Raw genomic sequence first — 24,577 nt, forward strand, 5'->3', positions numbered from 1 at the left:
ATCTAATGTGTATCAGTCTCCGTGACAGTCTGATCTAATGTGTATCAGTCTCCATGACAGTCTGATCTAATGTGTATCAGTCTCCGTGACAGTCTGATCTAATGTGTAGCAGTCTCCGTGACAGTCTGATCTAATGTGTAGCAGTCTCCATGACAGTCTGATCTAGTGTGTATCAGTCTCCATGACAGTCTGATCTAATGTGTATCACTCTCCATGACAGTCTGATCTAATGTGTAGCAGTCTCCATGACAGTCTGATCTAATGTGTAGCAGTCTCCATATCAGTCTCCATGACAGTCTGATCTAATGTGACAGTCTGATCTAATGTGTAGCAGTCTCCGTGACAGTCTGATCTAATGTGTAGCGGTCTCCGTGACAGTCTGATCTAATGTGTAGCGGTCTCCGTGACAGTCTGATCTAATGTGACAGTCTGATCTAATGTGTAGCAGTCTCCGTGACAGTCTGATCTAATGTGTATCAGTCTCCGTGACAGTCTGATCTAATGTGTAGCGGTCTCCGTGACAGTCTGATCTAATGTGTAGCGGTCTCCGTGACAGTCTGATCTAATGTGTAGCGGTCTCCGTGACAGTCTGATCTAATGTGTATCAGTCTCCGTGACAGTCTGATCTAATGTGTATCAGTCTCCATGACAGTCTCCATGACAGTCTGATCTAATGTGTAGCAGTCTCCATATCAGTCTCCATGACAGTCTGATCTAATGTGTAGCGGTCTCCGTGACAGTCTGATCTAATGTGTAGCGGTCTCCGTGACAGTCTGATCTAATGTGTGGCGGTCTCCGTGACAGTCTGATCTAATGTGTAGCGGTCTCCGTGACAGTCTGATCTAATGTGTAGCAGTCAGTGATCTGTCATGCCAGGCAGATGAGGCTGTTTCTACATTCAGGCAGTGTAAGCCTTGGCAGGTAGTTGTTTGTCCATCGGTATATTTTCCCGACTGTGACATACACCTCAAGACAGAGCAATGACAGGACAAGATTAGCTGTTGAGACAAGAAGAAGCCGCAAGTCTGTATAGAGTCAAACATATTTATGAATCCACATTTGAGCGCAGAACAGCGCTTGTTTAGAGTCTCTCTTCAAGTCCTTCCATGTAACTTCCCTCTTCTTGTCCTTCAACACTGGAAACTACCACTTGGTAACTGGTTGACTATTTTCACAGGCTATAAAAATGCAGCATTCACAATGCAAATAAATAAAGATGTTAAAAAAAAAAAAAAAAATAACTCAAATATTCAGTGACGGCTACCTAGTCTAGATAAATACAACCAAACAATATTGAACATCAGTAAACAAATGGCATGGGAAAAGGCCTGACAATGTAACCAAACGTTTCTATCCACAGAAGGCGCTATTCCACAGTAGTCCTAATTTATTCATTCTAAGAGGGGGGGGGGGGGAATGAATGCCAGCAGATTTAAAAGAAATCATTCTTACTGTATTGTACTGTTTGATTGGATAATAGTTGATTTGACCTTTAGTTATCAGTGTTAAAAAGGTCAAATATAAGGTCGCAATGTCTGCTGGGTAATAGATCTGGTCTTCTTTACCGGGTTGGTTCAACTGAGAAGACAGGAAGTAAAACAGGACAAGTTAAAGCAACAGAAAAAAAAAACATGTCACTTGATCATCATCTATAATCCACTGATAAAAAATACAGATGTTTCCAACACAATCCATTTCCTAATAAGCAACATTACTGCGGCAGGTAGCCTAGTGGTTAGAGCGTTGGGTCAGTAACCCGAAAGGTTGCTGGATCGAATCCCCGAGCGGACAAGGTAAAAAAAAAAAAAAAATCTAACTTGCAGAGTAAAATACTCTAAATTCACTGATAACCAAGGCTAATTGGAACTAAGCAGCGCTTACTGTAAGATGAGATGTCTATCTCGTCGGGCAGCTCGCTGATGTTCACCTCGAATCGGTCCTGGACGTCGTTAAGAGTACGGGCATCCGTCTCATCAGACACAAATGTGATGGCCAGGCCTTTGGTGCCAAACCTGCCCGCCCTGGCAACCTGATGAGTAAGACGCACACAAACAACTTAAAAAAGGGCTTTATAACCAAGTAAACTTATGATGCTGCTGCTACCGGTAAAACAAACAACCTGTATCAGCGTGTTTGAAGGGGTACAGCTGAGCAAGGCGAGGCTCAGAATTACTCATCTACATCACGTCATGAATAGTAGACAGTCTTTAATAGTCTACGGGACAGTCTCTAATAGTCTATGGGACAGTCTCTAATAGTCTATGGGACAGTCTAATAGTCTACGGGACAGTCTCTAATAGTCTACGGGACAGTCTCTAATAGTCCATGGGACAGTCTAATAGTCTACGGGACAGTCTCTAATAGTCTACGGGACAGTCTAATAGTCTACGGGACAGTCTCTAATAGTCTACGGGACAGTCTAATAGTCTACGGGACAGTCTAATAGTCTACGGGACAGTCTAATAGTCTACGGGACAGTCTAATAGTCTACGGGACAGTCTCTAATAGTCTACGGGACAGTCTCTAATAGTCTACGGGACAGTCTCTAATAGTCTACGGGACAGTCTAATAGTCTACGTGACAGTCTCTAATAGTCTACGTGACAGTCTAATAGTCTACGGGACAGTCTCTAATAGTCTACGGGACAGTCTAATAGTCTACGGGACAGTCTCTAATAGTCTACGGGACAGTCTCTAATAGTCTACGGGACAGTCTCTAATAGTCTACGGGACAGTCTAATAGTCTACGTGACAGTCTCTAATAGTCTACGTGACAGTCTCTAATAGTCTACGGGACAGTCTAATAGTCTACGGGACAGTCTAATAGTCTACGGGACAGTCTAATAGTCTACGGGACAGTCTAATAGTCTACGGGACAGTCTCTAATAGTCTACGGGACAGTCTTTAATAGTCTACGGGACAGTCTTTAATAGTCTACGGGACAGTCTAATAGTCTACGGGACAGTCTCTAATAGTCTACTAATAGGACAGTCTCTAATAGTCTACGGGACAGTCTAATAGTCTACGTCTCTAATAGTCCACGGGACAGTCTCTAATAGTCTACGGGACAGTCTCTAATAGTCTACGGGACAGTCTCTAATAGTCTACGGGACAGTCTCTAATAGTCCATGGGACAGTCTAATAGTCCAGGGGACAGTCTCTAATAGTCTACGGGACAGTCTCTAATAGTCTACGGGACAGTCTCTAATAGTCTACGGGACAGTCTCTAATAGTCTACGGGACAGGGACAGTCTCTAATAGTCTACGGGACAGTCTTTAATAGTCTACGGGACAGTCTAATAGTCTACGGGACAGTCTCTAATAGTCTACGGGACAGTCTAATAGTCTCGGACAGTCTCTAATAGTCTACGGGACAGTCTCTAATAGTCTACGGACAGTCTCTAATAGGACAGTCTCTAATAGTCTACGGGACAGTCTCTAATAGTCTACGGGACAGTCTCTAATAGTCTACGGGACAGTCTCTAATAGTCTACGGGACAGTCTAATAGTCTACGGGACAGTTTAATAGTCTACGGGACAGTCTCTAATAGTCTACGGGACAGTCTCTAATAGTCTACGGGACAGTCTCTAATAGTCTACGGGACAGTCTCTAATAGTCTACGGGACAGTCTAATAGTCTAGGGGACAGTCTAATAGTCTAGGGGACAGTCTAATAGTCTAGGGGACAGTCTAATAGTCTAGGGGACAGTCTAATAGTCTAGGGGACAGTCTAATAGTCTAGGGGACAGTCTCTAATAGTCTACGGGACAGTCTAATAGTCTACGGGACAGTCTAATAGTCTACGGGACAGTCTAGGGGACAGTCTAATAGTCTAGGGGACAGTCTAATAGTCTACGGGACAGTCTAATAGTCTACGGGACAGTCTCTAATAGTCTACGGGACAGTCTAATAGTCTACGGGACAGTCTCTAATAGTCTAGTCGGGACAGTCTTTAATAGTCTACGGGACAGGGACAGTCTTTAATAGTCTACGGGACAGTCTCTAATAGTCTACGGGACAGTCTCTAATAGTCAGTCTTTAATACGGGACAGTCTAATAGTCTACGGGACAGTCTAATAGTCTACGGGACAGTCTAATAGTCTACGGGACAGTCTAATAGTCTACGGGACAGTCTAATAGTCTACGGGACAGTCTCTAATAGTCTACGGGACAGTCTCTAATAGTCTACGGGACAGTCTCTAATAGTCTACGGGACAGTCTCTAATAGTCTACGGGACAGTCTCTAATAGTCTACGGGACAGTCTCTAATAGTCTACGGGACAGTCTCTAATAGTCTACGGGACAGTCTCTAATAGTCTACGGGACAGTCTCTAATAGTCTACGGGACAGTCTAATAGTCTACGGGACAGTCTCTAATAGTCTACGGGACAGTCTCTAATAGTCTACGGGACAGTCTCTAATAGTCTACGGGACAGTCTCTAATAGTCTACGGGACAGTCTCTAATAGTCTACGGGACAGTCTCTAATAGTCTACGGGACAGTCTAATAGTCTACGGGACAGTCTCTAATAGTCTACGGGACAGTCTCTAATAGTCTACGGGACAGTCTAATAGTCTACGGGACAGTCTAATAGTCTACGGGACAGTCTAATAGTCTACGGGACAGTCTAATAGTCTACGGGACAGTCTCTAATAGTCTACGGGACAGTCTCTAATAGTCTACGGGACAGTCTAATAGTCTACGGGACAGTCTCTAATAGTCTACGGGACAGTCTCTAATAGTCTACGGGACAGTCTCTAATAGTCTACGGGACAGTCTCTAATAGTCTACGGGACAGTCTCTAATAGTCTACGGGACAGTCTAATAGTCTACGGGACAGTCTAATAGTCTACGGGACAGTCTAATAGTCTACGGGACAGTCTAATAGTCTACGGGACAGTCTAATAGTCTACGGGACAGTCTCTAATAGTCTACGGGACAGTCTAATAGTCTACGGGACAGTCTAATAGTCTACGGGACAGTCTAATAGTCTACGGGACAGTCTAATAGTCTACGGGACAGTCTAATAGTCTACGGGACAGTCTAATAGTCTACGGGACAGTCTAATAGTCTACGGGACAGTCTAATAGTCTACGGGACAGTCTCTAATAGTCTACGGGACAGTCTCTAATAGTCTACGGGACAGTCTAATAGTCTACGGGACAGTCTCTAATAGTCTACGGGACAGTCTCTAATAGTCTACGGGACAGTCTAATAGTCTACGGGACAGTCTCTAATAGTCTACGGGACAGTCTAATAGTCTACGGGACAGTCTAATAGTCTACGGGACAGTCTCTAATAGTCTACGGGATAGTCTAATAGTCTACGGGACAGTCTAATAGTCTACGGGACAGTCTAATAGTCTACGGGACAGTCTAATAGTCTACGGGACAGTCTAATAGTCTACGGGACAGTCTAATAGTCTACGGGACAGTCTAATAGTCTACGGGACAGTCTAATAGTCTACGGGACAGTCTAATAGTCTACGGGACAGTCTCTAATAGTCTACGGGACAGTCTAATAGTCTACGGGACAGTCTCTAATAGTCTACGGGACAGTCTCTAATAGTCTACGGGACAGTCTCTAATAGTCTACGGGACAGTCTAATAGTCTACGGGACAGTCTCTAATAGTCTACGGGACAGTCTCTAATAGTCTACGGGACAGTCTCTAATAGTCTACGGGACAGTCTAATAGTCTACGGGACAGTCTAATAGTCTACGGGACAGTCTAATAGTCTACGGGACAGTCTAATAGTCTACCGGACAGTCTCTAATAGTCTACGGGACTTGCCCTGTGCAGGTACGTGTCAGAGTCCTCCGGCATGTCGTAGTTGAAGGCGATGTTGACCCTCTCGATGTCCATCCCTCTGCCAAACAGGTTGGTGGCCACCAGGATACGTCTCTGAAAATCTTTAAACTGTTGGTAACGAGAGAGACTGGGGAGAAAGTTTAGAAAAAGAGATGGGTAAATGACCAACCCAGATCAATCACTAGTATTCCTGTTCAATATAATACAGACAAAAAACAGAACCACACACACCAACTATCTACGTACCGTTCTTCCTGAGGCATCCCGCGGTGGATGGCAATAGCCGGGAAGTTCTGCTCAACCAAAAGCTGGGCCAGAGCCACACAGCGCTGCACGGACTTCACAAAGATCACCACCTATAATAACACACAATATCACTACACACACACACACACACACTGGGCCAGACCAACACAGAGCTGCACGGACTTCACAAAGATCCCCACCTATAATAACACATAATATCACTACACACACACACACACACACACACACACACACTGGGCCAGACCAACACAGCGCTGCACGGACTTCACACCAGGTGGAAACATCACCACTACAGTCATTTGCATTTCTATATTCAAAATTTGACTCGTCTTGTCAGCATTTTTGTTTCCCCTGAATTTCCCTGTTATGTACCACAGTGGAACATGAAACACAGTACCTGGTTGAACATCATAATTAATTCCAGTACCTGGTTGAACATCATAATTAATTCCAGTACCTGGTTGAACATCATAATTAATTCCAGTACCTGGTTGAACATCATAATTAATTCCAGTACCTGGTTGAACATCATAATTAATTCCAGTACCTGGTTGAACATCATAATTAATTCCAGTACCTGGTTGAACATCATAATTAATTCCAGTACCTGGTTGAACATCATAATTAATGAATTCCAGTACCTGGTTGAACATCATAATTAATTCCAGTACCTGGTTGAACATCATAATTAATTCCAGTACCTGGTTGAACATCATAATTAATTCCAGTACCTGGTTGAACATCATAATTAATTCCAGTACCTGGTTGAACATCATAATTAATTCCAGTACCTGGTTGAACATCATAATTAATTCCAGTACCTGGTTGAACATCATAATTAATTCCAGTACCTGGTTGAACATCATAATTAATTCCAGTACCTGGTTGAACATCATAATTAATTCCAGTACCTGGTTGAACATCATAATTCATTCCAATACCTGGTTGAACATCATAATTAATTCCAGTACCTGGTTGAACATCATAATTAATTCCAGTACCTGGTTGAACATCATAATTAATTCCAGTACCTGGTTGAATTCCAGCACGTCGAGGAGATCAAAGAGCTTCCTGTTCTTCTCGTTGTCCTTCAGTTTGACGTAGTACTGCTGCAGCCCGTGGAGAGTCAGCTTGGTCTCATCATCAACAAAGATTTCCATCGGCTGGGTGGAGCAAGCAAGGGGTGGGACAGGGTTAGGGAAGGAGGGTTGGAGAGGGGTGAGGCGTGTGGAGGGAAGGTTGGCGAATCAGGAAGAAGCGTGAGGAGAGTTAACAGGGGGGGGGGACAGGGTTAGGGAAGGAGGGTTGGAGGCGTGTGGAGGGAAGGTTGGCGAATCAGGAAGAAGCGTGAGGAGAGTTAACAGGGGGGACAGGGTTAGGGAAGGAGAGGGGTGAGGCGTGTGGAGGGAAGGTTGGCGAATCAGGAAGAAGCGTGAGGAGAGTTAACAGGGGGGACAGGGTTAGGGAAGGAGAGGGGTGAGGCGTGTGGAGGGAAGGTTGGCGAATCAGGAAGAAGCGTGAGGAGAGTTAACAGGGGGTGGGGACAGGGTTAGGGAAGGAGAGGGGTGAGGGGTGAGGCGTGTGGAGGGAAGGTTGGCGAATCAGGAAGAAGCGTGAGGAGAGTTAACAGGGGGGGACAGGGTTAGGGAAGGAGAGGGGTGAGGCGTGAGGCGTGTGGAGGGAAGGTTGGCGAATCAGGAAGAAGCGTGAGGAGAGTTAACAGGGGGGACAGGGTTAGGGAAGGAGAGGGGTGAGGGGTGAGGCGTGTGGAGGGAAGGTTGGCGAATCAGGAAGAAGCGTGAGGAGAGTTAACAGGGGGGGACAGGGTTAGGGAAGGAGAGGGGTGAGGGTGAGGCGTGTGGAGGGAAGGTTGGCGAATCAGGAAGAAGCGTGAGGAGAGTTAACAGGGGGGGGGGACAGGGTTAGGGAAGGAGAGGGTGAGGGGTGAGGCGTGTGGAGGGAAGGTTGGCGAATCAGGAAGAAGCGTGAGGAGAGTTAACAGGGGGGGGACAGGGTTAGGGAAGGAGAGGGGTGAGGGGTGAGGCGTGTGGAGGGAAGGTTGGCGAATCAGGAAGAAGCGTGAGGAGAGTTAACAGGGGGGACAGGGTTAGGGAAGGAGAGGGGTGAGGGGTGAGGCGTGTGGAGGGAAGGTTGGCGAATCAGGAAGAAGCGTGAGGAGAGTTAACAGGGGGGACAGGGTTAGGGAAGGAGAGGGGTGAGGGGTGAGGCGTGTGGAGGGAAGGTTGGCGAATCAGGAAGAAGCGTGAGGAGAGTTAACAGGGGGACAGGGTTAGGGAAGGAGAGGGGTGAGGGGTGAGGCGTGTGGAGGGAAGGTTGGCGAATCAGGAAGAAGCGTGAGGAGAGTTAACAGGGGGGACAGGGTTAGGGAAGGAGAGGGGTGAGGGGTGAGGCGTGTGGAGGGAAGGTTGGCGAATCAGGAAGAAGCGTGAGGAGAGTTAACAGGGGGGACAGAGTATTTCACGTGTTGTGAAGGGTTTTGAATGGCTGGTCCAGGTTTGTGAGGGACAGAGGAGTTGTATGTACATATAGTAATACAGTAGATTGATACACGTTCAGGAGAGGAACGGGAAAGTAAACAGGAAGTGAAAGGTTCCCAGAGAGCAGTGGTTAAAGTTACCAGGAAGTGAAAGGTTGTGGTCCTTCTGTGGCTCAGTTGGTAGAGCATGGCGCTTGTAACGCCAGGGTAGTGGGTTCGATTCCCGGGACCACCCATATGTAGAATGTATGCACACATGACTGTAAGTCGCTTTGGATAAAAGCGTCTGCTAAATGGCATATTATATTATTATAGGTTCCCAGAGAGCAGTGGTTAAAGTGACCAGGAAGTGAAAGGTTCCCAGAGAGCAGTGGTTAAAGTTACCAGGAAGTGAAAGGTTCCCAGAGAGCAGTGGTTAAAGTGACCAGGAAGTGAAAGGTTCCCAGAGAGCAGTGGTTAAAGTGACCAGGAAGAGAAAGGTTCCCAGAGAGCAGTGGTTAAAGTGACCAGGAAGTGAAAGGTTCCCAGAGAGCAGTGGTTAAAGTGACCAGGAAGTGAAAGGTTCCCAGAGAGCAGTGGTTAAAGTGACCAGGAAGTGAAAGGTTCCCAGAGAGCAGTGGTTAAAGTGACCAGGAAGTGAAAGGTTCCCAGAGAGCAGTGGTTAAAGTGACCAGGAAGTGAAAGGTTCCCAGAGAGCAGTGGTTAAAGTTACCAGGAAGTGAAAGGTTCCCAGAGAGCAGTGGTTAAAGTTACCAGGAAGTGAAAGGTTCCCAGAGAGCAGTGGTTAAAGTGACCAGGAAGAGAAAGGTTCCCAGAGAGCAGTGGTTAAAGTGACCAGGAAGTGATAGGTTCCCAGAGAGCAGTGGTTAAAGTGACCAGGAAGTGAAAGGTTCCCAGAGAGCAGTGGTTAAAGTGACCAGGAAGTGAAAGGTTCCCAGAGAGCAGTGGTTAAAGTGACCAGGAAGTGAAAGGTTCCCAGAGAGCAGTGGTTAAAGTGACCAGGAAGAGAAAAGTTCCCAGAGAGCAGTGGTTAAAGTGACCAGGAAGTGAAAGGTTCCCAGAGAGCAGTGGTTAAAGTGACCAGGAAGTGAAAGGTTCCCAGAGAGCAGTGGTTAAAGTGACCAGGAAGAGAATCAGAGAGCAGTGGTTAAAGTGACCAGGAAGTGAAAGGTTCCCAGAGAGCAGTGGTTAAAGTGACCAGGAAGAGAAAGGTTCCCAGAGAGCAGTGGTTAAAGTGACCAGGAAGTGAAAGGTTCCCAGAGAGCAGTGGTTAAAGTGACCAGGAAGTGAAAGGTTCCCAGAGAGCAGTGGTTAAAGTGACCAGGAAGAGAAAGGTTCCCAGAGAGCAGTGGTTAAAGTGACCAGGAAGAGAAAGGTTCCCAGAGAGCAGTGGTTAAAGTGACCAGGAAGTGAAAGGTTCCCAGAGAGCAGTGGTTAAAGTGACCAGGAAGAGGTGAATCAGAGAGACATGATGAAATCCAGGGAAATAGAGAGGGGATGGGGAGTTAGAGGGACACCAAAGGTTTGAAGTTGACACACACACACACCCCCAGACACACCCCCAGACAAACAGCCAGCCAGACAGACAGGCGAGCGCACGCACACACACAGGACACCAATTCACATACTGATGCAACAGACAGTCAGACATCGCTCACCCTCACTAGTCACTACTATCCAACACAACACTTAAAATTAAAAGTCAACAGAAGAGCCATAGTGATCAGATGAAATTGCAAGTTATTGTAAACCATAACCACAAGTAATACATTAATGCTGTAAATGTCCATGAAAACAAAAAGCCTGGCCCTTGTTGGAATAACTATGGCTGCTCCACTGGACGTGAGATCGATTCATCTTCACAACACACTCGTCTTCACGCCACTTTGACTCAGTCTCCCTGGCAGCAGCTGTGTCTTTTTTTTTAACCTTTATTTAACGAGGCAAGTCAGTTAAGATCAAATTCTTATTTTCAATGACGGCCAGTGGGTTAACTGCCTGTTCAGGGGCAGAACGACAGATTTGTACCTTGTCAGCTCGGGGATTTGAACTTGCAACCTTTCGGTTACTAGTCCAACGCTCTAACCACTAGGCTACCCTGCCGTCTCACTAAACAGTGAGGAAACAGTCTGTCAATTAGATGATCCACACCATTGACTGTGAGGCTGTACAGCACAGATGACTAACTCATCAATCCAATTATTTCAATGACATCGAATATAAATGATCCTCAAGTTTATTATGGCTGTCATCTAACATTCACTCAGTCTGTCATCTAACATTCACTCAGTCTGTCATCTAACATTCACTCAGTCTGTCATCTAACATTCACTCAGTCTGTCATCTAACATTCACTCAGTCTGTCCTCTCAACACTGTCATCTAACATTCACTCAGTCTGTCCTCTCAATCACTGTCATCTAACATTCACTCAGTCTGTCCTCTCAATCACTGTCATCTAACATTCACTCAGTCTGTCCTCTCAACACTGTCATCTAACATTCACTCAGTCTGTCCTCTCAACACTGTCATCTAACATTCACTCAGTCTGTCCTCTCAATCACTGTCATCTAACATTCACTCAGTCTGTCCTCTCAACACTGTCATCTAACATTCACTCAGTCTGTCCTCTCAATCACTATCATCTAACATTCACTCAGTCTGTCCTCTCAACACTGTCATCTAACATTCACTCAGTCTGTCCTCTCAACACTGTCATCTAACATTCACTCAGTCTGTCCTCTCAATCACTATCATCTAACATTCACTCAGTCTGTCCTCTCAACACTGTCATCTAACATTCACTCAGTCTGTCCGCTCAATCCCAGTCTCCCTGTTACCAGGTCGAAGCTGGATTTTCTTCTCTCTTCTGTTCATAGTCTATTATTTCATATGACCACAGGGCTCTTCTACTCTTAGCTACCTCTTCAAGTATTTCAGAGTTACCTGTAACACGAGACAGCTCTGTGTACCATCTAGATTCATGGTAACACGAGACAGCTCTGTGTACCGTCTAGATTCATGGTAACATGAGACAGCTCTGTGTATCGTCTAGATTCATGGTAACATGAGACAGCTCTGTGTATCGTCTAGATTCATGGTAACAGGAGACAGCTCTGTGTACCATCTAGATTCATGGTAACACGAGACAGCTCTGTGTACCGTCTAGATTCATGGTAACATGAGACAGCTCTGTGTATCGTCTAGATTCATGGTAACATGAGACAGCTCTGTGTACCGTCTAGATTCATGGTAACAGGAGACAGCTCTGTGTACCGTCTAGATTCATGGTAACAGGTGGTAACACGAGACAGCTCTGTGTACAGTCTAGATTCATGGTAACAGGAGACAGCTCTGTGTACCGTCTAGATTCATGGTAACACGAGACAGCTCTGTGTATCGTCTAGATTCATGGTAACAGGAGACAGCTCTGTGTACCGTCTAGATTCATGGTAACAGGAGACAGCTCTGTGTACAGTCTAGATTCATGGTAACACGAGACAGCTCTGTGTACCGTCTAGATTCATGGTAACAGGAGACAGCTCTGTGTACAGTCTAGATTCATGGTAACAGGAGACAGCTCTGTGTACAGTCTAGATTCATGGTAACACGAGACAGCTCTGTGTACAGTCTAGATTCATGGTAACAGGAGACAGCTCTGTGTACCGTCTAGATTCATGGTAACAGGTGGTAACACGAGACAGCTCTGTGTACAGTCTAGATTCATGGTAACAGGAGACAGCTCTGTGTACCGTCTAGATTCATGGTAACAGGAGACAGCTCTGTGTACAGTCTAGATTCATGGTAACATGAGACAGCTCTGTGTACAGTCTAGATTCATGGTAACAGGAGACAGCTCTGTGTACAGTCTAGATTCATGGTAACAGGAGACAGCTCTGTGTACAGTCTAGATTCATGGTAACAGGAGACAACAAAAGTGTACCGTCTAGATTCTCTCTCTCTCTCACACACACACGGCAGTGAACCGGGGGGTGGGGGGTGGGGGGGGGGATTTACGAGCGGCTTAGAGCAGAGCGTACACACTCATGCAAACCTGGGAAAACAGTTTCCTTAATAAATAGAAAGGTTAAATCGAGACAAATTGTTTTTGCTTGGCTAGATTACAATATTATTTAACGTGCTTTTGGAACGAAAGCTGCACAGGCTGGTCAGCATAGTGACATCAGGCTGGTCAGCATAGTGACATCAAGCTGGTCAGCATAGTGACATCAGGCTGGTCAGCATAGTGACATCAGGCTGGTCAGCATAGTGACATCAGGCTGGTCAGCATAGTGACATCAGGCTGGTCAGCATAGTGACATCAGGCTGGTCAGCATAGTGACATCAGGGAGGTCAGCATAGTGACATCAGGGAGGTCAGCATTGTGACATCAGGGAGGTCAGCATTGTGACATCAGGGAGGTCAGCATTGTGACATCAGGGAGGTCAGCATTGTGACATCAGGGAGGTCAGCATTGTGACATCAGGGAGGTCAGCATTGTGACATCAGGGAGGTCAGCATTGTGACATCAGGGAGGTCAGCATAGTGACATCAGGGAGGTCAGCATAGTGACATCAGGGAGGTCAGCATAGTGACATCAGGGAGGTCAGCATAGTGACATCAGGGAGGTCAGCATTGTGACATCAGGGAGGTCAGCATAGTGACATCAGGGAGGTCAGCATAGTGACATCAGGGAGGTCAGCATAGTGACATCAGGGAGGTCAGCATAGTGACATCAGGGAGGTCAGCATAGTGACATCAGGGAGGTCAGCATAGTGACATCAGGGAGGTCAGCATAGTGACATCAGCATAGTGACATCAGCATAGTGACATCAGGCTGGTCAGCATAGTGACATCAGGGAGGTCAGCATAGTGACATCAGAGAGGTCAGATTCGTAACGTACAGACTTAAAACCGGACCTATTTCCACCTGGATGACCGTGTTAAACTTCACGAAGAAGAAAGACTTCGTACATTTCAGTTGAACAGCACAAGCTAGTCTATAAAGGAGACTCCATTAACACATGACATTCTGGTGTAAGGTGAGGCAGTACACCTCTAGTGTAAGGTGTTAGTGTGCCGAGTTAGTGACCTAGCATAGGCCATCCGCATAGAACTAAGGCCTTCCTCATAGAACTAAGGCCTTCCTCATAGAACTAAGGCCTTCCGCATAGAACTAAGGCCTTCCGCATAGAACTAAGGCCATCCTCATAGAACTAAGGCCTTCCTCATAGAACTAAGGCCTTCCTCATAGAACTAAGGCCTTCCTCATAGAACTAAGGCCTTCCTCATAGAACTAAGGCCTTCCTCATAGAACTAAGGCCTTCCACATAGAACTAAGGCCTTCCACATAGAACTAAGGCCTTCCACATAGAACTAAGGCCTTCCTCATAGAACTAAGGCCTTCCTCATAGAACTAAGGCCTTCCACATAGAACTAAGGCCTTCCTCATAGAACTAAGGCCATCCTCATAGAACTAAGGCCTTCCTCATAGAACTAAGGCCTTCCACATAGAACTAAGGCCTTCCACATAGAACTAAGGCCTTCCACATAGAACTAAGGCCTTCCTCATAGAACTAAGGCCTTCCTCATAGAACTAAGGCCTTCCACATAGAACTAAGGCCTTCCACATAGAACTAAGGCCTTCCACATAGAACTAAGGCCTTCCACATAGAACTAAGGCCTTCCACATAGAACTAAGGCCTTCCACATAGAACTAAGGCCTTCCACATAGAACTAAGGCCTTCCTCATAGAACTAAGGCCTTCCTCATAGAACTAAGGCCTTCCACATAGAACTAAGGCCTTCCTCATAGAACTAAGGCCTTCCACATAGAACTAAGGCCTTCCTCATAGAACTAAGGCCTTCCTCATAGAACTAAGGCCTTCCTCATAGAACTAAGGCCTTCCTCATAGAACTAAGGCCTTCCTCATAGAACTAAGGCCTTCCTCATAGAACTAAGGGCTTCCTCATAGAACTAAGGCCTTCCGCATAGAACTAAGGCCTTCCGCATAGAACTAAGGCCTTCCTATGTCAGTGGGGCTGTCACTTCCCTTATAGGAGGCGAGACTGTTTGGCGTATAGAAAGACAGCGCTGTGTCTCTCATATCAGACTCAGGGTGGGAGGGGCGGGGGTAACTCCTCCACCCCCATTACCCGCCAGGCAAGGCAGATCAAGGGGGATAGGTGGAGGTTGTGGAGGAAGGAGAGGCGTGGTGGACGCAAGAGGAGAGGAGGTGTATTTACATCTTGCATGAACTTTCGGCAGACGGGGCGAATCTCTTTGCTCAGGGTGGCGCTGAACATCATGACCTGTTTCTCATGGGGGGTCAGACGGAGTATCTCCTGGACGTCTCTGCGCATGTCTGAGGGAGAAAGGGAGGGGTTTTGTTTTTTGGGGGGGGGGGGTTGTAAATGATGTTAGATCTCCTAGAATGTAGATACGAGTAGATTAATTCATCTATAGTGGTGTGCTGTCCAATCTTCAACGATTCAGACTCACCGAGTTGTTCCAACATTTTGTCACACTCGTCCAGGATGAAGTGTTTGATGTGTCGCAGGTTGAGGGTCTTGTTGCGGATCAGGGCCAGGGTTCGCCCCGGCGTCCCCACCACCACATGGGGACACTCCTTCTTCAACACCTCTTCGTCCTTCTTTATGGACAGGCCACCGAAGAACACTGCCACCTGGTGGGAGAGATGGGGAGGAAAAACATCGGGGGAAGAACTGAACTGTGTAGTTATTATCCAGACTGGAGGTTAAAGAGGGTCCGGGTGGTCATTTGTGTACCTTGATAGTCGGCATGTATTTGGAGAATCTCTCGTACTCTTTGCTGATCTGAAACGCCAGCTCTCGGGTGTGACACATCACCAGCACGGACACCTAAACAGAGAGAGAAGGGTGGTCAGGGCGGGTAGTTTAATGCATTAGAAAGCTTAGTACTTCACAGACTGACGGAGGAGGAGAGAGAGAAGGGTGGTCAGGGCGGGTAGTTTAATGCATTAGAAAGCTTAGTACTTCACAGACTGACGGAGGAGGAGAGAGAGAAGGGTGGTCAGGGCGGGTAGTTTAATGCATTAGAAAGCTTAGTACTTCACAGACTGACGGAGGAGGAGAGAGAGAAGGGTGGTCAGGGCGGGTAGTTTAATGGATTAGAAAGCTTAGTACTTCACAGACTGACGGAGGAGGAGAGAGAGAAGGGTGGTCAGGGCGGGTAGTTTAATGCATTAGAAAGCTTAGTACTTCACAGACTGATGGACCAAGACCACGACAACAACGCTAGCTCTATAAACAGTCCAGAGTGACAACGGAGTGACAGACTGAAGGAGGCGGAGAGAGAGAGAGAGGAGAAAGGGAGAGTGAGATTACTTGTCCAGTGACAGGCTCCAGCTGCTGTAGGGTGGCCAGGACAAACACGGCCGTCTTGCCCATACCGGACTTAGCCTGGCACAGCACATCCATACCCAGGATAGCCTGAGGGATGCATTCATGTTGAACTGAAAGGAAAATAGTTGTACAAAATTAGGAATGAATATACAATTTATTACCATTTTAATAGTAATTACTTCAGAACCAACTAAATCAAAAACACAATGTACCAAATCATGACGCTGTTACTTCCTGTTTATAGTTTGAAAGTTGATAGTTACTTCCTGTTTATAGTTTGAAAGTTGATACTTCGACATGATTAATCGTGGCACTTTGTCTTGAATATGTTCACTAGGAACCAAACAGGCCGAAACAGAAAAGGGACCTACCTGAACTACATGACCAATAAGAAACCCTCAGTTTCGTGTGAAGCGTTTTCCGTTGCAAACCATTTTGCTACAGTGTGCACGAGAGGTCGACCGATTAATCGGAATGGGCAATTAATTAGGACCGATTTCAAGTTATCACAATCGGAAATCAGTATTATTTTTTTACACCTTTATTGAACTAGACAAGTAAGTTAAGAACACATTCTTATTCTGAATGACTGCCTAGGAACGGTGGGTTAACTGCCTGTTCAGCACGATAGATTTTCACCTTGTCAGCTCGGGGGATCCAATCTTGCAACCTTACAGGTAACTAGTCCAACGCTCCAACCACCAGCCTCTCATTGCACTCCATGAGGAGCCTGCCTGTTACGCGAATGCAGTAGAAGCCAAGATAAGTTGCTAGCTAGCATTAAACTTATCTTATAAAAAACATTCAATCAATCATAATCACTAGTTATAACTACACATGGTTGTTGATATTACTAGTTTATCTAGCGTGTCCTGCGTTGCATATAATAATTTTTAATAAAAAAGCATTTTGCGAGAAAAAAAAACACAATCGTTGGACGACTGTACCCAACCATAAACACCAATGCCTTTCTTAAAATCAATACACAGAAGTATATATTTTTAAACCTGCATATTTAGCTAAAATAACTCCAGGTTAGCAGGCAATATTAACCAGGTGAAATTGTGTCATTTGTATATGTCAGTGTAAATGCAACAGTTTGGGCCGCCTGGCTCGTTGCGAACTAATTTGCTAGAATTGTATGTAATTATGACATAACATTGAAGGTTGTGCAATGTAACAGGAATATTTAGACTTAGGGATGCCACCCGTTAGATAAAATACAGAACAGTTCCATATTTCACTGAAATAAACGTTTTGTTTTCGAAATGATCGTTTCCGGATTCGACCATATTAATGACCTAAGGCTCGTATTTCTGTGTGTTATTATGTTATAATTAAGTCTATGATTTGATAGAGCAGTCTGACTGAGCGATGGTAGGCAGCAGCAGGCTCGTAAGCATTCATTCAAACAGCACTTTCGTGCGTTTTGCTAGCAGCTCTTCGCAAGCACAGCGCTGTTTATGACTTCAAGCCTATCAGCCTCATGGCTGGTGTTACCAATGTGAAATGGCTAGCTAGTTAGCGGGGTGCGTGCTAATAGTGTTTCAAACGTCACTCGCTCTGAGACTTGGAGTAGTTGTTCCCCTTGCTCTGCATGGGTAACGCTGCTTCGAGGGCGGCTGTTGTCGATGTGTTCCTGGTTGAGCCCAGGTAGGGGCGAGGAGAGGGACGGAAGCTATACTGTTAAACTGGCAATACTAAAGTGCATTTAAGAACATCCAATAGTCCAAGGTTAATGAAATATAAATGGTATTGAGAGAAATAATCCTATAATAACTACAACCTAAAACTTCTTACCTGGGAATATTGAAGACTCATGTTAAAAGGAACCACCAGCTTTCATATGTTCTCCTGTTCTGAGCAAGGAACTCAAAACGTTAGCTTTTTTTACATGGCACATATTGCACTTTTACTTCTCAAAACACTTTGTTTTTGCATTATTTAAACCAAATTGAACATGTTTCATTATTTATTTGAAGCCAAATTGATTTTATTGATGTATTATATTAAGTTAAAATAAGTGTTCATTCAGTATTGTTGTATTTGTCATTATTACAAATACATAAAAAAATAAAAATTGTCAGATTAATCGTTATCGGCCTTTTTGGTCCTCCAATAATCGGTATCTGCGTTGAAAAATCATAATCGGTCGACCTCTAGTGTGCACTAATGAATACGACCCAGATCTGTGACCTCTGATGTGGTGCCCCTGGTAATAACCTAACTTATACAACTCACCCTCAGAGGGATGCTCAAAGCCACAGTCCACTATCGCCCTCAGCAGCTCAGGCTTCAACAGGAAGTCTCTAAACCCAGACGAATGGATGGACACATAGGAGCCCTTCACACGCTCCTTTTTAATGGACAGAATATCCCCTCCTGATAGATCTCCCACCACATCATCCTCCTCGTAGTCCAAGAGCTCATTCTCCACATCCTGCTCAGTCATCCTGGTAGGTAGGTGGGAAACAGACAAGACAAGACAGACAGACAGACAAATAGTCATAAGCACGTCCCATCAACCTGTCAGTACAAGGAGACACTTTCAACCTACAGTGCCTTCGGAAAGTATTCAGACCCCTTGACTTGTTCCACATTTTGTTACGTTACAGACTTATTCTAAAATGTATTTAATTGTTTTTTTCCGCCCTCATCAATCAACACACAATACCCCATATAATGACAAGGCAAAAACAGGTTTAAGAAATTAAAAATAAACTGAAATATCAGATTTACGTAAGTATTCAGACCCTTTACTCAGTACTTTATTGAAGCACCATCTTGGGTATGACGCTACAAGCTTGGCACACCGGTATTTGGGGAGTTTCTCCCATTCTTCTCTGCAGATCCTCTCAAACTCTGTCAGGTTGGATGGGGAGCGTTGCTGCACAGCAACATTCAGGTCTCTCCAGAGATGTTCGATCGGGTTCAAGTCCGGGCTCTGGCTGGGCCACTCAAGGACATTCAGAGACTTGTCCCGAAGCCACTCCTGCGTTGTCTTGGCTGTGTGCTTAGGATTGTTGTCCTGTTGGAAGGTGAACCTTCACCCCGGTTTGAGGTCCTGAGCGCTCTGGAGCAGGTTTTCATCAAGGATCTCTCTGTACTTTTTTCTCATGGTCTGAGAGTCCTTTAGGGGCCTTTTGGCAAACTCCATGTGGGCTGTCATGTGCTTTTTACTGAGGAGTGGCCTCCGTCTGGCCACTCTACCATAATGGCCTCCACCCTACCTGACACCCTAGACCCACTCCAATTTGCTTACTGCCCAAATAGGTCCACAGACGATGCAATCTCAACCACACTGCACACTGCCCTAACCCATCTGGACAAGAGGAATACCTATGTGAGAATGCTGTTCATCGACTACAGCTCGGCATTTAACACCATAGTGCCCTCCAAGCTCGTCATCAAGCTCGAGACCCTGGGTCTCGACCCCGCCCTGTGCAACTGGGTACTGGACTTCCTGACGGGCCGCCCCCAGGTGGTGAGGGTAGGCAACAACATTTCCACCCCGCTGAGCCTCAACACTGGGGCCCCACAAGGGTGCGTTCTGAGCCCTCTCCTGTACTCCCTGTTCACCCACGACTGCGTGGCCACGGACGCCTCCAACTCAATCATCAAGTTTGCGGACGACACAACAGTGGTAGGCTTGATTACCAACAATGACGAGACGGCCTACAGGGAGGAGGTGAGGGCCCTCGGAGTGTGGTGTCAGGAACATAACCTCACACTCAACGTCAACAAAACTAAGGAGATGATTGTGGACTTCAGGAAACAGCAGAGGGAACACCCCCCTATCCACATCGATGGAACAGTAGTGGAGAGGGTAGTAAGTTTTAAGTTCCTCGGCGTACACATCACAGACAAACTGAAGATATCCCTGAAGATATCCCTCTAGTGGTGTGGGGGATGTGCTTTGGCAAAGTGGGTGGGGTTATATCCTTCCTGTTTGGCCCTGTCCGGGGTGTCCTCGGATGGGGCCACAGTGTCTCCTGACCCCTCCTGTCTCAGCCTCCAGTATTTATGCTGCAGTAGTTTATGTGTCGGGGGCTAGGGTCAGTTTGTTATATCTGGAGTACTTCTCCTGTCCTATTCGGTGTCCTGTGTGAATCTAAGTGTGCGTTCTCTAATTCTCTCCTTCTCTCTTTCTTTCTCTCTCTCGGAGGACCTGAGCCCTAGGACCATGTCCCAGGACTACCTGACATGAGGACTCCTTGCTGTCCCCAGTCCACCTGGCCATGCTCCTGCTCCAGTTTCAACTGACCTGAGCCCTAGGACCGTGCCCCAGGACTACCTGACATGAAGGCTCCTTGCTGTCCCCAGTCCTCCTGACTGTGCTGCTGCTCCAGTTTCAACTGTTCTGCCTTATTATTATTCGACCATGCTGGTCATTTATGAACATTTGAACATCTTGGTCATGTTCTGTTATAATCTCTACCCGGCACAGCCAGAAGAGGACTGGCCACCCCACATAGCCCGGTTCCTCTCTAGGTTTCTTCCTAGGTTTTGGCCTTTCTAGGGAGTTTTTCCTAGCCACCGTGCTTTTACACCTGCATTGTTTGCTGTTTGGGGTTTTAGGCTGGGTTTCTGTACAGCACTTTGAGATATCAGCTGATGTACGAAGGGCTATATAAATAAATTTGATTTGATTTTGATTTGAATTGGTCCACCCACACAGACAGCATCATGAAGAAGGCGCAGCAGCGCCTCTTCAACCTCAGGAGGCTGAAGAAATTTGTCTTGTCACCAAAAGCACTCACAAACTTCTACAGATGCACAATCGAGAGCATCCTGTCGGGCTGTATCACCGCCTGGTACGGCAACTGCTCCACCCACAACCGTAAGGCTCTCCAGAGGGTAGTGAGGTCTGCACAACGCATCACCGGGGGCAAACTACCTGCCCTCCAAGAAACCTACACCACCCGATGTCACAGGAAGGCCATAAAGATCATCAAGGACAACAACCACCCGAGCCACTGCCTGTTCACCCCGCTATCATCCAGAAGGCGAGGTCAGTACAGGTGCATCAAAGCTGGGACCGAGAGACTGAAAAACAGCTTCTATCTCAAGGCCATATTTTCCGGACTCTGATATAGCTCGTTCTGATATTTTTTAGGATGTGTGTATTTGTTTTTTTTATTGCGTTGTTGGAGCTAGAAACAAACATTTCGCTGCACCTGCAAATCTGTGTAGCTAACGTCACGCGGCCATATCTTTCATTTGATGCTCAACTGTGTGGTGGTGATGCTGACAACGATGAGAGGAAAAACAAGTTTAATTTCATGCCATCTTCACTTCTATTTATGACAAGTTGTGGAATTAAATAAGTAAATGTACTCGTAACTAACGCTATTCATTTGGGCTGTTAGCTTATCACGTGTGTCAACATGAGTGACGTTAGTTAGCCGTTAGCAAACACGACTCATGAGTTGGCTGGTCTAGCTAGCTCGCTTCTTAAGCTTGACACGATTTCTACCTAGCTATTATACACGATGTGCAACATATGGAAAATGTATTGTACAGACAATAAATACATTAAATACATATTCCTAGTGAGCGTCGTTTACCTTGTTCGTTGTGAAGAAATGTAGCTGGAGCGTTTGCAGATGAGAGCTATGGTTTCGGTAAAACGCAATCAACGTGCGACTGTGCGCATGCGTTGAATGTCCGCGACCTGCGACGTTTGGCTTCGGAAACACGTCGGAAACGTTCTCTGAACATCGAGGTTTACAAAGAAGGTGAGATTGGGAAGTGCGCTGAAACTGGTTTCGGGAAACTTTTTATGTTTGACAGCTAGCGATGTGTACACATTTTATTGTTTTAAATAAGTATAGTATTAGTTAAACACGTGTTGACTGGCGAACTGTAGCTAAATAATGGCCAGCCAGCTAGCAAGCAACGTGACTAACTAACCTGGCTGTATCTTATGGCCAAACCCACAAAAGGTTGCTGACAATGTTCGGTGAAATACTTTTCCCTCCCCATAGACAGTGATGTCGTGTTTCAGTGGAGATCCCAACTTCTGTCCTGAGTGTGGGAACGTACTGCCTCTACCTGGGCTGCAGAACACAGTCTCCTGTCCCCGCTGTGCATTCAGTTTACCTGTCAGCGGTGAGGATGGCCTGTTTGTTGGCATCAGTCAAATGTCCCTGTTATAAATCATGTTGTAGCCTACTAACAGACAGAATAGTTATCCAAAGGGGGCTACCAGTCTGTTTGTGCTTTCATGCCAATTGCTTGTCACATCGGGGACTCCCGAGTGGCGCAGCAGTCTAAGGCACTGCATCTCAGTGCTCGAGGCGTCACAACAGACCCCAGTTTGATTCCTGGCTGTATCACAACCGGCCGTGATTGGGAGTCCCATAGGGCGGCGCACAATTGGCCCAGCGTCGTCCGGGTTTGGCCGGTGTAGACGTCCTTGTACATTTTTATTTATTTATTTTATTTCACCTTTATTTATGCAGGGTAAGCTAGTTGAGAACAAGTTCTCATTTACAACGGCGACCTGGCCAAGATAATGCAAAGCAGTGCGACATAAACAACAACACAGAGTTACACATGGAATACATATGCGTAGTCAATAACACAATAGAAAAAAAATAAAGTCTACATATACAGTGTATGAAATTACGTGAGGAAGTAAGGCAATAAATAAGCCATAGTAGTGAAGTAATTACAATTTACTACATTAACACTGGAGTGATAGATGAGCAGATGGTGATGTGCAAGTCGAAATATTGGTGCAACTAAGACTTTGTTCTTAATTGACCTGCGTGGTTAAATAAAATCAAAATCATCATGCCAAGCAGGCTTGACCAGGATGAGCAATGGAGTTGGCTAGAGCACACACATCTGACACCAGACAGTTTCCTTTATCAATCTTATATTTTCACAAGTATGTGACCCACGATGTAACTGCGTTTTTGTGTCGTCGTTTTCAGAATTTTCAGGTCAAGAGATCAGGTCTTCTGTTGTCTTTAATCCTCTCGAAGCGTCCTCTGTTGCTGTGGAAGAGGAGGACTCGGAACTCAAGGGGGCTGTGGTAGGAATTCATTGCAATGAAGTTCCTATTCATGAAATGATCAATGGTCCCATTTTTAAAACTAGGGAAATCAAATTGAAACATGGAGTGACAGGGTAATGGTATACTTTATCAATACTCGAGAAACTCCATTTAGGCTATGTTCTGTCAGTAACCTCTAGAAATCTACACAACGTGTAATAATACTACGGTTATATATTTTTTATTTGACCTTTATTTACCTTTATTTAACTTTATTTAACTTGGCAAGTCAGTTAAGAACACATTCTTATTTTCAATGACGGCCTAGGAACAGTGGGTTAACTGCCTGTTCAGAGGCAGAACGACAGATTTGCACCTTGTCAGGTCGGGATTTGAACTTGCAACCTTCCGGTTACTAGTCCAACGCTCTAACCACTAGGCTACCGCCCCCATATATCAATGTATGTTCTGTCTATAACCTCCTCAAACTCTTGCATTCTAGATTGACAGACGCTGCTCTCGCTGCAATAAAGAAGGGATGGTTTATCACACCAGACAAATGAGATCTGCAGATGAAGGACAGACGGTCTTCTTCACCTGTATACACTGCAGGTACATCTCACTAACTCTAATGCTAACCAATTCACCAAGGCTATTCTGAGCCTGTTCTCACCACCAGATTCATCAATCTATTCTGAGCCTGTTCTCACCAACAGATTCATCAATCTATTCTGAGCCTGTTCTCACCAACAGATTCATCGATCTATTCTGAGCCTGTTCTCACCAACAGATTCATCAATCTATTCTGAGCCTGTTCTCACCAACAGATTCATCAATCTATTCTGAGCCTGTTCTCACAAACAGATTCATCAATCTATTCTGAGCCTGTTCTCACCAACAGATTCATCAATCTATTCTGAGCCTGTTCTCACCAACAGATTCATCAATCTATTCTGAGCCTGTTCTCACCAACAGATTCATACAATCTATTCTGAGCCTGTTCTCACCAACAGATTCATCAATCTATTCTGAGCCTGTTCTCACCAACAGATTCATACAATCTATTCCATTTTATGTTGTTCTGCAACACACTATGACAAGCACTTTACCCCACAAACTCTGTGTAGTCCACATGTTAATTTATGACTGGATATGTTATGATTTAATTTCTGCATTCAGATATCAGGAGAAAGAAGACTCCTGAGAAGAGATCGAGATGCTTCCTCATTCCCTTGGACCGCCATCAATATTCTCCTCCTCTCCTCTCTTTTGTCTGTAAACAAGAATGTGTTTGATCTATGTAATGCAAACTTGAGTTCTTATTGGAGAAAGCACAATTGGTATGCTATTCCTTGCTCTTCGTTACTCGTAATGATGCTTAGGATAGTCGCTCCGGGGTGCTAAGCATTTCAATGGTTTGCCTTTACTGCGTCAGATAGATTGCAGCTGCAGCATTTGGAATGAGGGTTGAATACTGATGTCTGATGTTTGTCTGCGGAGATTTTCAAGTGTGATTTGTGTGATTAAAATATTTGTCTTTAGAACATGTTTGGCTGCTTTTCTCCTTTCTACCCTTTTGTCAACAATGTCAGGTAATGACAGTGAATTTGCCTCAAC

General features: G+C 45.5%; 2 protein-coding genes and 1 long non-coding RNA gene across 35 annotated transcripts; 2 read left to right on the top strand and 1 right to left on the bottom strand.

Moving 5' to 3' along the window:
- Positions 1-1,030: 1,030 nt before the first annotated feature.
- ddx39b (DEAD (Asp-Glu-Ala-Asp) box polypeptide 39B) lies at positions 1,031-21,668 on the bottom strand. 12 transcript variants are annotated; one of them, XM_052472796.1, is made up of 11 exons: positions 21,525-21,668; positions 18,199-18,410; positions 15,940-16,067; positions 15,361-15,453; positions 15,074-15,257; positions 14,818-14,936; positions 7,108-7,239; positions 6,056-6,165; positions 5,792-5,936; positions 1,882-2,029; positions 1,031-1,578 (listed from the first exon to the last, which is right to left on the bottom strand). In XM_052472796.1, exons 2-11 carry the CDS (start codon positions 18,407-18,409, stop codon positions 1,562-1,564), a joined length of 1,287 nt encoding a protein of 428 aa, XP_052328756.1. In that variant the 5' UTR covers position 18,410; positions 21,525-21,668; the 3' UTR covers positions 1,031-1,561. The 12 variants fall into 12 exon arrangements, with proteins under 12 accessions (XP_052328756.1, XP_052328758.1, XP_052328757.1 ...); XM_052472798.1 differs by lacking the exons at positions 1,031-1,578; positions 1,882-2,029; positions 5,792-5,936; positions 6,056-6,165 and adding exons at positions 6,426-6,653; positions 6,718-6,777 and having other exon boundaries at positions 7,018-7,239; XM_052472797.1 differs by lacking the exons at positions 1,031-1,578; positions 1,882-2,029; positions 5,792-5,936; positions 6,056-6,165 and adding exons at positions 6,426-6,683; positions 6,718-6,777 and having other exon boundaries at positions 7,018-7,239.
- On the top strand, positions 8,545-10,054 carry LOC127909994 (uncharacterized). Of its 22 annotated transcripts, XR_008073411.1 has the most exons (6): positions 8,558-8,727; positions 8,889-8,929; positions 8,971-9,011; positions 9,053-9,380; positions 9,422-9,544; positions 9,785-9,907. It is a non-coding gene; the product is annotated as an uncharacterized LOC127909994 (long non-coding RNA). The 22 variants fall into 22 exon arrangements; XR_008073409.1 differs by lacking the exon at positions 8,971-9,011 and having other exon boundaries at positions 8,559-8,727; XR_008073394.1 differs by having other exon boundaries at positions 8,561-8,727; positions 8,971-9,380.
- polr1h (RNA polymerase I subunit H) lies at positions 21,559-24,506 on the top strand. Its single transcript, XM_035767449.1, has 5 exons — positions 21,559-21,695; positions 21,945-22,068; positions 22,899-22,999; positions 23,463-23,572; positions 24,140-24,506. The coding sequence occupies exons 2-5, from the start codon at positions 21,951-21,953 to the stop codon at positions 24,162-24,164; spliced, it is 354 nt and encodes a 117-aa protein (XP_035623342.1). The 5' UTR covers positions 21,559-21,695; positions 21,945-21,950; the 3' UTR covers positions 24,165-24,506.
- Positions 24,507-24,577: the final 71 nt, after the last annotated feature.

This window comes from Oncorhynchus keta, chromosome 20, assembly GCF_023373465.1.
Source record: "Oncorhynchus keta strain PuntledgeMale-10-30-2019 chromosome 20, Oket_V2, whole genome shotgun sequence".
NCBI classification, from domain to species: domain Eukaryota; kingdom Metazoa; phylum Chordata; class Actinopteri; order Salmoniformes; family Salmonidae; genus Oncorhynchus; species Oncorhynchus keta.

Coding starts and splice junctions, on each gene's coding strand:
- ddx39b (XM_052472790.1), bottom strand. CDS start 18,409: ATGACTGAGCAGGATGTGGAGAATGAGCTCTTGGACTACGAGGAGGAT. Junction 15,454..15,939: donor TGGAGCCTGTCACTGGACAA/GTAATCTCACTC, acceptor CTCTCTGTTTAG/GTGTCCGTGCTGGTGATGTG. Junction 7,240..14,817: donor GCCGAAAGTTCATGCAAGAT/GTAAATACACCT, acceptor TGCTCCACCCAG/CCGATGGAAATCTTTGTTGA.
- polr1h (XM_035767449.1), top strand. CDS start 21,951: ATGTCGTGTTTCAGTGGAGATCCCAACTTCTGTCCTGAGTGTGGGAAC. Junction 22,069..22,898: donor ATTCAGTTTACCTGTCAGCG/GTGAGGATGGCC, acceptor CGTCGTTTTCAG/AATTTTCAGGTCAAGAGATC. Junction 23,573..24,139: donor TTCACCTGTATACACTGCAG/GTACATCTCACT, acceptor TTCTGCATTCAG/ATATCAGGAGAAAGAAGACT.